The 16,584-nt window shown below is 46.8% G+C and overlaps 1 protein-coding gene across 1 annotated transcript in view; it reads left to right on the top strand.

Annotated features, from left to right (window-relative positions):
- The first annotated feature begins 1,482 nt into the window (after positions 1–1,482).
- LOC150018803 (uncharacterized) overlaps positions 1,483–16,584 on the top strand; it is a 72,138-nt gene continuing 57,036 nt past the window's right edge. Inside the window, exons 1-3 of the mRNA XM_090267333.1 lie at positions 1,483–1,512; positions 6,397–6,728; positions 8,406–8,481. Coding sequence (XP_090123459.1) covers positions 1,483–1,512; positions 6,397–6,728; positions 8,406–8,481 — 438 coding nt within the window. The remainder of the gene's footprint in view (positions 1,513–6,396; positions 6,729–8,405; positions 8,482–16,584) is intronic.

Genomic DNA, 16,584 nt, shown 5'->3' on the forward strand with positions numbered 1-16,584 from the left:
CCTTTCTCTGAAGACTTAAATTCCACAAACCCAGAGGCAGCAAGCATGAAGATCTTGGTTGAACTTTTCATTAATGCTCCAGTGCCATTGTGCAAATGAAAGCAGAGATCTTAAAACATTTCCTTACATGGACTTTTACAGCTTTACGAAAATGAGCAAGGCTACCTTTACTGCAGCATTGAGTAGGTATAATTTTGTTCAGTCATTGTTTAAAAATATATGTATATATATAACATTACCACCAGTGAGAAAAAGACACTTTTATTATAATAACTCATAAAACTTAGGCAGGTTTCTCTGAGGAATTCAGATCCCAGCTAAGTGCATGAAATGGGTAGGCTAGCTCCTGGTAAGAATGTATGAATAAGTGGATGGGACTTAATGCTTTCCTACTTCTCAAATACAAGGAGTTGGATATTTTCCACTCAGCTTAGGGAAAGTAAATTTCAACCCTTGCTTAGTTCTAGAAGGACCTTTCCATAATGTCAGCTTCTTGAACTCATATCATATTTAACTGTGATTAACACCAATTGAGCACCTGACAAGGTAAGCATTGCCAAAGGAGTTAATTGTTTGACCACTGCATGCAGCTAGGCATTGGGTAGATTACTTAAATGTTCTAGGTCTCAGTTTCCTCATTGTGAAACAGGGATTAGAAACCATATATTCTCTTAGGTCAAGTAGCCCATGATTGAATAGTGTTGGTCACTTAAGGATTTGCTCTACCACAGTAACACACATGAGCACACACACACACACACACACACACACACACACACACACACACACACATGGTCATTGACCAGACCTCAAACTCAGACCCTGGTTTTCAACAGGACATCCCGAGAGCCATGGCCAGCTCCCTCCCAACCCACTGCCACAGATGCATCCTGGGTGAAGCCTCTTGAGCCCCACTTCTAACCAGTGGGGCTAATATGACTTCCAAGTAGGTGTGAGGCAGACAGGGAAACAGAGGCTGGATCTACATGACTAAAAACAAGAAAAAAGAGTTGATTTAGGGACAGTGTACTGTGTCTGAGGAGCCCTAGTAGGGGTTTCCCAGGTCTCTGGTAATTTCTAAGGCTTTCTGATTGCATAGGCCAGGAACAATACAAAAACGTTTAGGGGTGAAACTGAGGTTGCCAACTTTTAATTTTGCCAAGAAACGACCAAAAACAAAACACCCAAGCTATCACAAGTGTAATATTTGCTGATACAAAAATGGAATACATTTGTTTTACTTTGCTCCGTTAAGCTCTCATTTTGGCCCTGAACTGACAAAGACCTCTCCAGGGATCTGTGGCCATTGGCAGATGAGCCTGGGGCCTCTGCTGTAGACACTACACAGCCAGGCACGGATAGGCCAAGGGAGCTGGTTCATGAACATAGGCTGCCAATCTCTGCTCTTAGCAGCTGCAGCCAGGCCACAAAACCAGTTTCAGTTTTGAGGGTTCCTACCTACTTCAGCAAATGCCCTGAAACATGGAGGTGTTTTTCTTATTTATCCCGAATGTGAGTCCTTGTCCTCTTCGCAGCATCACACAGCGATCCAGTGTGGTGTGTCTTCCACAAATTAATCTCATCATATTCTTTTTGTTTTTTTCTCACCTGTTTCTACAAAGCTAATGTCATATGGATGAGTCAGAAGAACCACAAGGCATATATTATTCATTCATTCATCCATTCAACATTTATTGAGGACCAGTTATGCACCAGTCTCCATGGCAAGTGACAAGGACATAGTAGCAGGCAAGCAAACACTGTCCCTTCTCTCGTGGACGGAGTGCAATGAGAGAAAGAAACAAATAAATATGTTAATTATAAAATTTGATAAGAACAGGAAAAAAAGAAGTGTCATGACAGAGTGTAACAGATGGAGTGCTTCAGAAAAGCTTTCCTGAGGAAACTGAGGCCTGAGGGATAATGGAGTGGACATTCAGTGATGTTGTCACCTTTGATCCACTTTCTCTTCTGGGAGCAATGCCCCACTGATTATCTCTGGGGAGTCTCATTCTTCACAGGCTGGGGTTAGGCATGTGACCAAGCGAGGTCACGCTGACTTTCTCTCAGGGCTTGGAATCTTGGGTGGAGTGATGCAAGAACAGACAAAACTGAGCGGACAGTGTGCTGGGTGAGTAGCAGAGCAGAACTGGTGCCTCTTCAGGGGCAAGTAGCTCCAGAACTCCTGGGACCAAACTGAGTTTGGATTTATCTTAAATGCAAAAGAAAGTTGTCAAGATATTTTGAGCATGAGGCAGAGGTTTTTAATAGAAACAAATGTCATAAAGAAAAACAGAGTAATCCAGTGAACAGTATAAAGACTTTGAATTGATCATCCCAGTTCTGCTCAGAGCTGGCTCCAGAACCCTACAAATTTGTCAGGCTCTTTTCATTTATTTTAGTTCTGGTTTCCTCATCTATAAAATGAGGTGGTGGATTAGCTGAACTCTAACGTCCCTTCCTTATCTGATATGTCATACCTAAGGTGAAACTTGTCAGACTGAACAAGATGGCTGTCATGAATAAATTCATGAAAAAATGGGAGAGATAAATGCAACCAAACTCTGTAACACCTGTTGTGTTTCATGGAGTTTTAATATTTAAAGCACTTACAAGCTGATTCTGCCAGCCCATTGTAATGTTGACTGGCAAAGGATTTTAAACAGTACTAGGCTCAGCAACCAATTCAATGAAAGACTCAGAAGGAAGGCATTCTGTAAAGTGGGCCACTCTGCTAAGCTGAGACATAGTGACTTTAATTGAATGTTTCTTTACAGAAAACATTAATGAGCGTGTTGACTCTTGGGTGAATGCCACCAAAACCTTGTAATAGCCGAAATGCCTTTGTGTGATGTATCAGTTACCTATTGCTGTATAACAAACCACCTGACACATATGGCTTAAAACAACAGCCATTTGATTTCTCACAATTCTTGGGTTGACTGGGTCTTTTCTGGCTGGTCTTGCCTGGGCTCACTCACATGGCTGCATTCAGCTGGTGGCTGGCTGCGGGCTGCTGCAGCGGGGATGTATACAAAGGTATAATTCATTGGAGGCTATTAGTGTAACAATGTGTGAACTTTCCCTCTTACACATGGATTGCAAGATATGCAACTTAACTTATAAATGATGTACTTTCACAACAACACAATATACATGTTACTACTAGTATAAGAAAGCATTTGAAGTCATTTATTAAGGGACAAAATCCTATATCAGATGACTCTGCTTGCCTCATAACATTATTCATTAATTTTTAGCAGTGGCCTTGGGAAGTTATATACATAATATTTAGAGAAAATGGCATTCACAATTATAATAAATTTAAGCAATTCACACTGCAGTACTGCCCCACTTTGGAACTTGAGGCCCGCTAATTTCATATTTAGCAACATTTATGCACCCTCTAAACCCTTTGCCCTAGTACGTGCACAACCGTCTCCTCCACTAGACCTCAAATTCCTTTGAAGGTAGAAGTCTTTACCTCACCCAGGTTTGTTTCCCTCACTCTCATAGCACAACACTCAGGAGATGTGCCTTAAATGCTTATTAAATAAACTGATCAATAGTTGCCTATCAGAGAAGGAAAACTCTGATTCCAAAAAACCTCCGCTGCCTTGCGGCATACCTCTTCAGGGGAAAGGCTAAGGGAGTAAACCCCGACAGAAAATCTGGAGCCGGAGTCCCTAAGGCGGTTTGACGTTGTAGTCAACACCGGCAACTCCTGCGGCGCACCTGAAGCCAAGCTGTATCGACTCCGTCTTTCCCTTGGATCCTTCAGCTGCGAAGAGAGGGGGGGTCTGCTGCATGGGCAACAGCAGACCCTCCATATCACCCTGCCCAGGCTCTGTAGCTTCAGCTTCACTGGAGAGGACACTCCAGCGTCATCGCAAGATGTCGATTCAACACGGGAGGAGACAGATACCGTGTCACTCCCGAGTCGGACTGCACAGCCATTCTCGGCGGTGCAGATAGACTCTTAGGAAGCTACACCATCGTCTCTCGAGACGGATGGCTGCCGACGACGAGTTGCCTTTTATTACACACACATATATTCCAGGGACTTCACTCACAGACTGGATCACCAATTCTTCTCAATGCCACAGATCAGATAAACATTATTTTTCATAGTTTACAGCTGAGGGGACTGAGGTGCAGAAAGCCTGAGGTGGATGAGCTGGGTTCCAGCTGAGTCCTACCAGATGCCACTTTACTGATGCTTTATGTGTGGAGCAGGAAGGAGACTGTCAGAAGTGAAAAGAGGGCCTCCAGGTGTTGAGAGAAAAGCCAGAAGAAAACAGTAAGAGGCAGTTGCTTGCAGGGGCCCCAAACTGTTCACTGCTTTTGCAGGAAAAGAAACACTGAGAGACTGGTCACAGGAACCCAGGAGGAAAACCTGCAGAAGAGCCATTTCTGCAGCTCTTATGAAAACCAAGACCAATTAATTCTGGGGGTGGGGAGAGGAGGGACTGGAGAGGCCTTGCTCCCAGGGCTGGCCCTGTGGATAGGTGAGAATAACACACATACCATGGCATTAAGTTATCCTCAGGTTGAAAGATAGGTAGCCATTATTTTACATTTTGCCCATAGTTCTTATTACCACTTGATCAGTAATATATTGATAATAGCTACCATTGAGATACTATAGTATACATGAATGTGTGTGTGTAAAGTGCTTTACATATAATGCATGATCTCAATTAATCCTCCCGACAATGCTATGAAGTAGATTTTATTAGTCTTAATTTACAGATGAGGTCACAGTACCCAGGAGATCAGCTTTCACAAGATTTCCAGCTTTTAAGTGGTAAATCTAAAACCTAAGTCTATTGGACTACAAGCCCTGGATAACAGTTAGCTCTGGGCCTCTTATGGCTTTGGTGCTGGTCTGAGGTGGGGAATTGTGAATCCCATTTATTCATGCTAAGCTGCACACATGTGCATGCATGTATGTGTGATTAAAAAAAAAAATACACCAAAAAACAAAACCAAAACCAAAACAAGCAAATCCAGGTCAGGATATCTTGAGGTTTAAAAGCCTACTAAGGGACTTCCGGTCAAGATGGCAGTGTAGGTAAACATTCCTCACCTCCTCACACAACCACATCAAAATTATAACTAAATTATAGAATAACCATCATTCAGAACCATCAGAAATAGAGCTGAATGGAAGTCCTACAGCTACAGAATTAAAAAAGAAACTACACCTGCAGCGGAAAAAAAAAAAGAAACTACATCAAGACTGGTAGAAGGGGTGGAAACACAGATTGAGTTGGTCTCACACCCACATGTAACAAATAAAAATTGGGAGGGGTATCTCAGGAGCGAGAAGTCCCAACCCTACACCAGGTTTCCCAGTCCAGGGTTCCGGTACCAGGAAGATAAGTCCCCATAACTTCTGGCCCAGTAGGGACTGAGGCTGTGGTAGACAGAAACTGCTAGACTCCCTGGTAGTTCCTCTTAAAAGGCCTGCACACAGACTTACTCAACTCACTACCTCTGAGCTCCAGCACGGGGACAGCAGAGACATACAGGGTGTGTGTGTTGGGGGGAGCGGACTGAACTGTCTGGCATCAGGATGAAAGCTGGGGGGCAGTGTTTTTCAGACAGAAGTGCTGGCAGAGGTCACTGTTCCTTTTCTGACCCCTCCCCCGACAGAGCCAGAGACTCCAGCATATCCTAGACTCCATCAATGTGGCTCACACTGTTTGCCCCACCCTGGTGATTTCCTGAGGCCCCACCCTGGTGATTCCCTGAGGCTCTGCCCCAAGCAGCTTTCAGGCCCACCCAAGCTCTTGCCAGTGGCTTTTCCATACAAATGGCTTGTCTTGGCCCATGCTTCAGATTTTCCTACATTTTCTCAAACAAGTGGCATCTGGCTTCATGGAACCCCGTACCTCTCACAAAGTTGTCCCAGGCCCAGCACTAGCAGCAACTGGCCTTCTTTCATAGCTTGGCCTCTCTTGGGCACCTCAAGCCCAGCACAAGTAGCAGCCATCTGCAGATTGCTTTGTAGCTTATGTTGTGTGACCCGGGACAGACCACAGGCCGTGACTGACCTTGGATGTGGCAATAGCAATCAACCCTCAACTATAACAGGAGGGTATAACAGCTCACACAGTGGGCACACCTTGAGGACCCAGCTTGGGTAATAGATGAGGCTGTGCCTCTGGATCCTACAGGACACCTACTACATTAGGCCCAGGTTGAAACGTTTCCTGAGTCTCTGAATGCCTCGCCTTTGAAATAGTAAAATCCGGAGCTGGTGGTGGATAGAGGAGCATACATGTTTCTCGTGTTCACCATTTCTCTCCTAGTATTAAAGTATAGTCTTCTACCACTGCAGTGCGGGAACAGGGGAAGCACGCAGTGGTCAGGGCTTCTTCCCGGAGGTAGCCTCGAGCTCGGGACCGGCACGCGGAACGCGGAACGCGGGACAAGTTCCCGGGCTCCGCGGCCCCTGCTTGGAAGCGAGAATTGGGACCCCGCGGGGTCGCGGCTGGCCAGAGGAAGCAGAGACGACGGTGGCAGGGGCCCAGGCCCGCGCTAGGGGGGCGGAGAGTTAGGGTTAGGGCGAGAAGATCCGGCTTCCCGACGGCAGAGGGCGCCTGGCGCTGCGGTCCGGCGCTCCGGAGCCACAAGCGCGGGCGCCGAGAGGAGAGGGGAGGCGCGGGAGCGGTGGCGGCTGCTGCCACGTATTCCCGGCAGTGGCGGCGGCGCGGGAGGAGGTGAGCGACACGCGGCGGCGGAGCGAGTGAGCGGGCGGGCGCGGGAACCCGGCACTGGAGTGGAGTGCCGGTGCCCGGACAGCGCGGTTCCCGCCACGCGGGCTCCGCCTCCGTGCCGGGGTGACCGCGGAGGCCCAAAAGCAGAGCGGGTCCCGAGCGCAACTCGTGCGGGCTGGGCGGGCAGGGACTGAGGAGACGCCAGCCAGCCTGGCCGTTGCGGCTCAGGACGCGGAATCACCGCCGCTGCGGGGCCCGGGCCACGGCCGGGAAAAAGTTGGGGCTCACCGCGAGCCTGCGTGGGCCGGGCAGGAAGTGCGAATGCCGGCGGACTCGGGGGTCGGGAGGACGCGGTGAGACGGGGTCCTGGGCCGGAGGCGGGGCGGCTAGGGGCGCCGGTTTGGGAAGGTAGGAGACGCAGGTCTTCTGCAGGCGCGGAGAGACGAGTGCGTGCACTCAGGGTCTCGGGCATTAGTGGAAAAGTGTCTGGCCCGGGGCTCTGCGGGTGAGGAGGGAAGGAGGGAGGCCCCTCGGGGTACGAGCCTTGGGGGTCGGGGACCAGCCGGCCGCGGGGTGAAGGGCTGGGGAGTGGGCTTTGCCTCCTCTCTGCCTATTTCGGGGCAGTCTCTGAGAGAAGGTCTGGCTCCGAGTTTGGGGACATCTCTGGCGTCTGAAGACCCGATGGGGAGTTCCTGTACTGGGTAAGGGAGGGAGCTAAGCATTGCTTCCTCTACTGCTGGGGTTGAATACCGCCCCTCCCCATCTGCTACATTTACCTCCCAGACTGCAGTGCTTTTGCCCTGGGGAAGTTGAGGAGGGACCCCTGAGTGGATGAGATATTTAGGGGTTCCATGGTGAGTATGAATGAGCTCCATGAAATCAGATGTCGCCGGGTGCTGTCTGAAAACAGAACTCTACTCCCACACCCACCCACCCTGTTCCCTCTCCCGTATAGCCAAGGTCCAATTTCGTGACTTAGGCTAGCCAGTCCCCCAAACCTAGAAGCACATCTGCTCACCGGGTCCTGAGTATCCCAAAGGGGGTATAAACCATGACCTTTTATTCTCTGGCTGAGGTTGGTTATTTTAGAAACAAGTGGTTCTGGAGGATGCTTAATTAGAGCAACCTGTGTGGTGTCCCTTAGCAATGGAGATGACTCATACTGGCTTATTGTTTTCTTCCCCAAATAAACTTCGTATTCAAGACAGAAGTATGCCAGGTCATTTGCAACAGTGATAGAGCTGAAGACCCACACTGTGGGCCTTTTGAGCAAGGAGTATGAGCTTGAATGAGTCCTTCACCGTTTCTGGACTTAAGTTTTCTTCTCTGTGAAATGGAGTATAAAGAGAGAGATAGAACTATATAGTATGATGGAGGCACGAGCAGGTTTCTGAGGGAGACAGATCTTTTTCCTTGTGAGACTAGATTAGCCATACAAAATCAGCCTCAGCCTATTCTCATAAAGAAATTTGGATGGACTTAAAACATGAGAAGTGAGAATGATTGGAAAAAGCAAGACAAAACCAAAAGCCAATCATAATTGGTACTAGACTTGGAGTATGAACGCTGTTTCCATGCAAGCTGTTCAGCTATCTTTACTCTAAACCGTGCTGACCAAGTAATTATGTATATTTCATTTGTGGATCTGAAAGTTTTTGTTTGTTTGTTTTAACCTTCAAGCCTGGAGTGGATGCTGAGTTGGACTGATCTGGTGCAGACTTATTCGCAGAACATCCCAGGATTTCTCATTGCCAAGGTACCGTAGATTTCCTTCTGTCTGACTGATGCTGGGATCCTAGTACCACCACACTTCTGTCATCTTTTTCACTCTGGCTTGAGAGTTTGGTGAGCTGATTCTTGTTGCATGTGACATTACTGAACTTCCCAGGTTTCTTTAAAAGTGAGTGTAATTAATAGGCAAACAGTGCCTTAGATGCACAACATGAAAAATAGCTTAAAGTAATGACTGTTCATTTCACTTCTATTCCCAGACCTTCTGAGCAGCTTCATATTAGAACTTCTAGGTCACCTGTTGGCCATCGAGCTTTGGACACTAAGGGTCATCACAGAGTCGAAATGACATGGCCAGGTCAAACAGCACATTAATGATCAAGCCATGATGTGGAAAGGATTTTTTGTATTTTATATCGGAATGCTCTTGATTTTCTGTTTTCTTCCATTAGTAGCTTTCAAAATCCATATTGAGTTTGACCACATCATTATCAGTAATCCTTTTCAGTCAGTTTCTTGGAAGCTGCAGTTAGTATGATAGTTATCTCTGAGTTTGAGGTAGTGGTAAAATCATATCCTCTCCAACAAGTAAAGGCTCGATTATTGAGGTTGAATCTTTAGACTATCTATAATATATATATGTGTATGTGTTTAAATTTTGCTTTAACTAAGGGCTGTTAAATTAATGAAAGTCATGATGCTAATAATAGTTATCATTTGAGCCCCTACCATTTATCAGACAGTGTGAGGTGAGAAAACAGTTTAGGAAGGGCATAGCTCTATGTTACAACTGACTTGCACAAGTTACTGTTGGTCTCTGAAACCAAACAACCTTTTAAAATAATGGAAACAAAATTCTTAGCTATCCTACAGGGTTGTAATATTAAATGAGGTACTGTATATGGAAAACAACATGTAAACTGTAAAGCACCCTCCAACCCAGGACAGTGTTTTAACATAAGTAGCTGGGGACACTGGAAGCTTATGAGTCAATGGGTCTTGGTGTCTCGTGCGCCTGAGTATATATCCTGACCCATCTGAGCCTGGTTTTTGCATACATAAAATTATTACAGCACAGGATCCCCAAATTCCCCACAGCCCATGGTTTTGGTTATGGGGGAAGGGGATAGTACTGCTTTTGGGATACTTTGCATATATCTATGGCTGGTAGCTAGTTTCTTCTTTTTTTTTTTTTTAAGATTTTATTTATTTTTAGAGGGGAAGGGAGGGAGAAAGGGAGAGAAACATCAATGTGTGGATGCCTCTCAAATGCCCCCAACTGGGGACCTGGCGTGGAACCCAGGCATGTGCCCTGACTGGGAATCGAACCTGTGGCCCTTCGGTTCTCTGGCCAGTGATCAATCCACTGAACCACACCAGCCAGGGCGGTAGATAGTTTCTTAATTATGCAGATAGTGGTGGCCACTGCCTGGCATCAGAGAGATGGGAGGAACTTGGACCATAAGAGTGATGGTGGAGAACCCATGGGCCTGTGCGAGATTTCGGCAGGTGGCGATAACTGGTCACCATACCCACTGCATCACAGGCTGCATTTAGGATTTAAAAGAAAGGCGGCAGCCATTGGTGGACTGGGCTACCAGGTTTGAAAGACTGCAGGAGGACCCCACCAGTCCGCCATGAAGTCTGATGGGAAGAAGGGCTCCATCTGCCATGAAAAGAAGCACAATTGAAAAAGTATGATGGAGCAGCAGGTTGTAGCAGCCATGTGAGAAGTAGCTATGCAGTTTGCAGTCAGAATCCGGCCATGCAGCATAGGCTAGTAAGAAAGCAGGCACGCTGCTGCTGTGACTGTGCCAGCTCCGGCTGACTCTGAAGCCACCAAGGACTCTGCCTGGCAGACCCGGACTCTATCTGGACTCTTGGAACTTGGGACATATAGGGAGGACACTGTCTTAGGACTTGTGCCTTTTCTGGACTTCACCATGATCCAGTGTAATATGGCACATGCTTTCCTGGGCTATTATACAGAGGCTGATGACATCATATCCCAGATCCTGAAGGAGAGAGCTGACAGATAAGGGATGGGGAACTATTGGGCTTGGGGTTGGCTTATAGCCTTTTGGGGAGCAAGGAAAGTGCTGGGTCTCATGGGAGAATCGGGCTCTGCACAGGAGTGCTCCCAGCTGTCTCCCTCCCCTCCTCTGCTGGAATATTGTAAATAAAGACATGTTTTTCTCAACACTAATTGTTGGGTCTTACACCAAAAGGCCACGTGAATGGTCCCCCTTTTGCTCGGTAACAAAATCAGGGTATTATTATCTGCCTTATATTGAAATATACCTGCAAATTGCATGGGTGCTCAGTAAAGAGTGGCATCAGCCCTTTCACTCCCTTTGTCCACAGGCACTTGGGATAATGGCATTGATTAAGTCTTCCAGTAGGAATTGTCCTCAAGGGAAAAAGGCTTTTAAAGTACACTTTAAAAGTACTTACGAATAATTCTTCCCACTTTTGCCTTCTCATTCCAACACCCACACACAGAGTAAATATTCCAGGCCCTTCCATCATTAAAAGGAGGGAACTGAACAAAACCAGAATGCAGAAAGGACAGGTCTTGGATAGGAAGGTGGAGATGGATGTCCCTAGTTTCCCTTTGCCCATTTTGTGCCCTTCTCTCCTTTTTTATTCATTTTATGGGTAGGGAAGAGATACCAAATTTTGGGGGTTTCTAGCTGGAAGGAGGTATTGGAGTAGCTATGGTATAAGGTGTGGGGGTGGGGCAGGGCAGACATGGGCTGAGAAGATGTAAGAGTTGAATCTGACAGTAAAAGCAGGAAAGTTTGGCATGGGAGAGATCTGATAAACCAAAGATTTGGCTAAATATGGGGCCAATTTCCATCTAGGCCTATAAAGCTCTTATGGAGCTTTGAAGGTTTCATGTTCCAAGCAGATTTTGTGTGGTGTGGTAGCATCATAAATGAGTTTCCATAGTAAGTTGTATGCTGAAAAGGAAATGAAATTCCAAGAGGGTGTTTGTTGTGACTGATGCCAGAATTTCTCTGAGAATTTTATTAAGATTCAGTCAGTTTATAAAAGTACTTCTTAATTCTCTGAAGTATTAATTAAGAAATAGTTCTTTAAAAATGTGTTTTTTGTGAGCTTTCGAAATGTAATCTTCCTAAATCTTTGAAACAAATGAAGCTCCCCTCCCCCCCCAAAGTCATAGAGCTATATACTTTAAAAGCATTTCCTCCCAGAAGTAATGTTTTCCTTCTCCTCCCCTTCCTTTCCTCCTCTTGTGTTATTTTGATAATGAGTTAATTTTGGTTTCTTTCACATTTTGGAAGCCTAATTTTTATGTTTATGACTCTTAATTTTTAGATCTTGAATGTGCCTTCTTGAGTTAATTCATGTTTATTCATTAGGAAGCAGTAGTGCAGCGAGGTGATGAAGAGCACAGACTTCATAGCCAAGTTGGGGATAGGCAGAGTGGTGTTTGCTCTCAGAAAGCTAGGCTCTTTACAACTTGGGTTTAATGCTCACAGCAACTCTGGAGGTTGATCATGTTATTCCCAATGCACAGAGGAGGAAATGGGCACAGAAACACGTATGTGCCCACCTAGCCAGTAAGTGGTTCTGTAACTGAGCAAACCTGGGCTTCGCCACGTGGTGTCTTTGTAACAGAACCCCTGGGCTGCTCCGATTGAAACAGAACCCACGGGCTGTTTAGTTAGGGGCCCGATTGCCCGCCGCCAGAATTATAACTCTCAATACCAGAGTTTGGTGAAAAGAAGAAGAATTGTTTATTTGCACATAGTTCTGCCTCCCCCTCCCAGACCTGGCCAGTCTTAGGAAAGTCAGAAATACCGTTTCCCTACTTCCTAGGCACAGTTCAGCTTTACCAGTAGCTGCCAATCACTCAGTTCTGATTGGGGAGGTCCTTTCTGTGCTGTGGTGCCCTCCAGCTCTCAATGTAGGAACGCCTGGATTCTCAGCCTCCTTGCAAACTGCCTTCTTCCTGCAAACTGCGTGGATCTCCTCTCCTTCTCAAAACCGCATGGCGAGAGCTTCTTCTTTAAGCAGCCTGGAGAGCCCTTCTCCAAGCCACATGGAGGGAGCCCACAAGAGAGAGCCAGCCCCAGAGACCCAGCTAAAAATGTCTGCAGCTGCTTAGCTATCCCTGACTGTGTCCTCTGACGCAGTGGGTGTTGCAAACAGTTCTCACCATTCACAGAACCCTAGGTAGGCTCTGTAGGCTCCTTCTGTACCAGCCCACAGTCCAAGACCCCTCCCATCTTCCTGAGCCTTGGAAGTAAAGCGGATCTTTTTGCAACAAAGTTTCCAGCTACTAGCCCCAGGCATGCAAAGGCATCCTGAAAGCTGCTTCCTTTTCCCTATCTCCCAGCTGCATACTCGGGTTTGTTTTTGGACTCCCCTGTTTCTGTAACATCTTCACATATGACCCAAGAATTAGTGTTGAAAGAAACAGGTTTTTATTTACAGGGTTCCTACCTTGGGGGCTCCTGCTCAGAACTCTCCCCTCCCATGAGACCCAGCACTTCCCTTGCTCCCCAAAAGACCATAAGCCAAAACCATGCCCAGAAGTTCCCCATATCCTTATCTTTTCTTAAGTTGGTTGCACAAACAGATCTCCATCCTCTCTGGAATATGCACTTTTGGGTTTCAGAGTCGCCATCCTTTCGCAGCAGCTCTTTCCTTTAGGATCTGGGGTACATTGTCCTCAGCCTCCACAGCCATTGCTCAGGAAAACATGTGCTGTGTTACACTGGATCTTGGTGGGGTCCAGTAAAGCACATGCCTCGAGAGCTTCTCTGTATATCCTTCAGAGAAGCAGAAGTCTGCAGCTCAGCATTCCCAGTCACACAGTTCAGCTCCAGGTATCTCCCGTGAATCTGCTTGGTTAGGCAGGGCCTCAGACAGCTCCATCAGATCTGTCCCTGTCTTCTTCAGACAGGCTTCACAGCTGGTCTCCTCTTTCTTACTCGAGACCTCATGGTGGGACACGCCTCTGCACCCTTTCAGACCACATGGCTCCTTACATACTTTCAGCCCATGTGTCTTCTACCTACACAGTAGACCTCACGGTGGACCAGACCCCCTACTCTTTCAGCCTGTGCTTATTTTAAATGCTCGACCCAGAACTTGCTATGTGATCTCATATCCGGCCTCTCCTATGATGTGCTACTTTTGCCAGTTCCCCTGTATCTTTTACCTTTTTTCAGCTGTCATCTTTAATCAGGGCAAGAGTTCCCCATGACACAAGGGCATCTGCCTCCCCTGGCTATGTCAGGAGCCACCACTATAGGCTCTCAAGGTCATGTGCACCTTTCACCCTGGGCAGCAGTCCACTTCCCTTCACGAAAGAAATGGCTATTAACTTGCCATTGTTATCCAAATTATTTAAACCTGGTATTATGCACTTCCCCCTTCCTCCAACCAAGGAATGGGAATATTCCAGGGAACCCCCCCCCCCCCCCCCGTACCCCGTTACAGTTACTCATTGTGTTAGCTGAGATCTGTGTGACTCGACCTGTGCGGGCAGGGACCTTGCACATCCTGGCAGGGCTGGACTCAATCCTGTAGGCTGGGGGGTTTCATTAAGGGAGAGAGTGGTAGGCCTGTACTTTAGAAAGTAACTCTGTGGGTTATGTGGAATGTGAAATTTGGAGTAGAGAAAATGAGTCCATTGGAGTAAATGGCATGAGAGATGACAAGGACTTAATACATTAAGATGGTGGCAGTGGTAATGGAGAAAGGGGGATGTGCCAGGATGGATAGTGCTTAGTGTCTCCCTGGCCCCCTGTATTGCAGATGCTAACTGGAGACTGACAGCTATCTCTGCAGAAACCAAGGTTGCCTCTTTTGGTTTCTTCTGACTGGTAGAGAAGGTGCCTTAGTAAAACCTGAAAGCACCTTCCCCTCTCTTTGCCCACCATTTTTGCCTTTCTAGCAGCATCTCAGAGGATGGAAATCAGGGTCCTAGACCCCATTTAGGAAATGCTGGTTTGATCATTTAAACAAAGCAAAAAGCATTGACGGAAAAAGGCCCGCAATGAAGTAAGCCTCCCTGGGGTGTAGTCTACACCCTACTGTTCCCTGATGGACCTGGTGGATCTACTAGGGAGTGTGATCCTCATTCTTGCCTGTTCCTCAAGAGTTGATCTGCCTCTGGATAGGGCTGACTTGTCTCCTAGCATGCAGGGGCTAGCTGGGAAAGGGGAGGAGTGTGGGTGAGTTCACAGTGGTGGCGAGCCCCGTTGAGGAGGTTGGGACCACCCTGCCCTAAAGAGGGCAGTCTCAGTGGGAGCCAGGCCATCACTGGTGAACCGGATTCAGAGCAAGGGGAGATGATTGGTCCTGGTGGCTAATGTCCACATGTCGCCATCAGGATGTACGATTGCCATGTTGGTAATAGGCTGGTTTCGTGCCCTCTACTCCAGTCAGTGCCAGCGTTTGTAATAAACTTGCTTGGGCTTCAGTTTTACAGATTACATGATACCCATGCCTTTCAGAGAGTTTGTTCTTGCCTAGCTTGGGCCACTGGTCAGGTTTTGGCTTTATGTGGACTGCGCCCTCGTTTTAAGAAGGGTTCCCTTTATTCCCAGGGCTCCCTTTATTGGATTGCCTGCTTCTTGGCATTGCAGTCATTAGCCGCCTCTGCAGTGAGTCACTTCAGAAGGCTCAGCTCCCCCACTTTTTGCTTGATGGTACCCCTTTCCCGCCAAGATTTGACCTCTTTTCCTTGTCCTAAGGGCACCACTCGGCAGCCCTCTAGCTGTAGGCTATTAAAGTGCACAGTGAGTTGGTCTCGTGCTAACAGGTTACCTGTTTTAATGGGAGGAGCATTTTTGCCTGGGGATGTTAGCTGTCACACTTGCCTCTTAAATATTATGTCCTAAGCAAAGCCCCTTGTTTTTGTTTCCCTTTTTGCTTCATGTTTAGGTATGTGTGTAGGTGTGTGTGTGTTTTAATTATTACTGGGAAGCAAAAAAGATACTAATAAAATATTTGAATCTACAGAAGTGCTTTTTACTGCCAAGCAGAAAGAATAGATACACATTTAGCCAGGATACCATTGATTTGTCTCCCCTTTTTCCACACGGTTGCTGTTTTGTTGGCAGAACCATCTGATTTGTATACTGGTTTAGTTTGGATTTCAGTAGTGAATGTAAAAAGATGCCTGGGCTGTCTGCCAAAGTGGAGGGGACTCAAGTGAGTGGGCTTCAGGGCTGCCAGTCTTGGCACTGCCCGCAGTCTGAGGAGCCTGGCACGCGCACACCTTTGTCGGGAAGGTGGAGTTTGGCCAGGCCATTTCATTGACTTTGCTGGGAGCAGCCCTGCTAGTGACAGCAGGTGGCTTTCCCTTTGCTGTGGGAAAGGATGTTCTCTTAATCCTGGTAATTGCTCCCCCCAGCCACCATTCTATGGGGGTGAGAGGTAGCAAGCCCCAGAATGGTGAGTTTTGGGTCTGGGCAGGCTCAGGCTAGGACAGGCTTGCAGCTTCCGCAGAGCTTTTTCAAAAGTTTCCCTTACATCCCACATTGCTCTTGTTGCCTGTTGATCCCAATCCTGTTGGTCATTGGTGGCTTAGAAACTGGACTTGAACTTTATTAGTCACTCTTGGGAAGACTTGAGAGTGTGGCACCAAACTTGTTCAGATTGGTGTGGAAATTTCACCCCAGAACAAGAGCCATGTTTTGGTGGTGGTGGTGGTGTTTTTTAACCAGTCCAATTTTTATTTTAGTGACATAGGCAATGCACAAATATATTATGCTCTTAAGCCTTACCCTCCCATTCAAAGAGTACGCAGTAGTACAGAGCAGAAAATGTAATATCCTCCTTCATCCAGCACCCCTCCCGCACGCACCACCTCCCTGCTGGGTTCTCAGAAGTAACCAGTTTTAGCAGTTTGATGCTTATCCTGCAATTGTTCATCAGCTTGAATAGACACAAATATATGTAATTTTATTTTGTAAGCATCAATCTGCTTGCATCATATATATATTTTGTTATTTTCTTTTTTCCCATAATATGTCTTGTAGATCTTTTTATTCATGTAGCTCTTCTTTCTTTTAATTTGTCCTTTGTCTACAAAATATTTTATAGTATATGTAGGTCACAAGTTATGAGACAGCCCCCATCTGAA

This window comes from Furipterus horrens, unplaced genomic scaffold (genome assembly GCF_987537825.1).
Source record: "Furipterus horrens unplaced genomic scaffold, mFurHor1.1.pri manual_scaffold_2, whole genome shotgun sequence".
NCBI lineage: Eukaryota > Metazoa > Chordata > Mammalia > Chiroptera > Furipteridae > Furipterus > Furipterus horrens.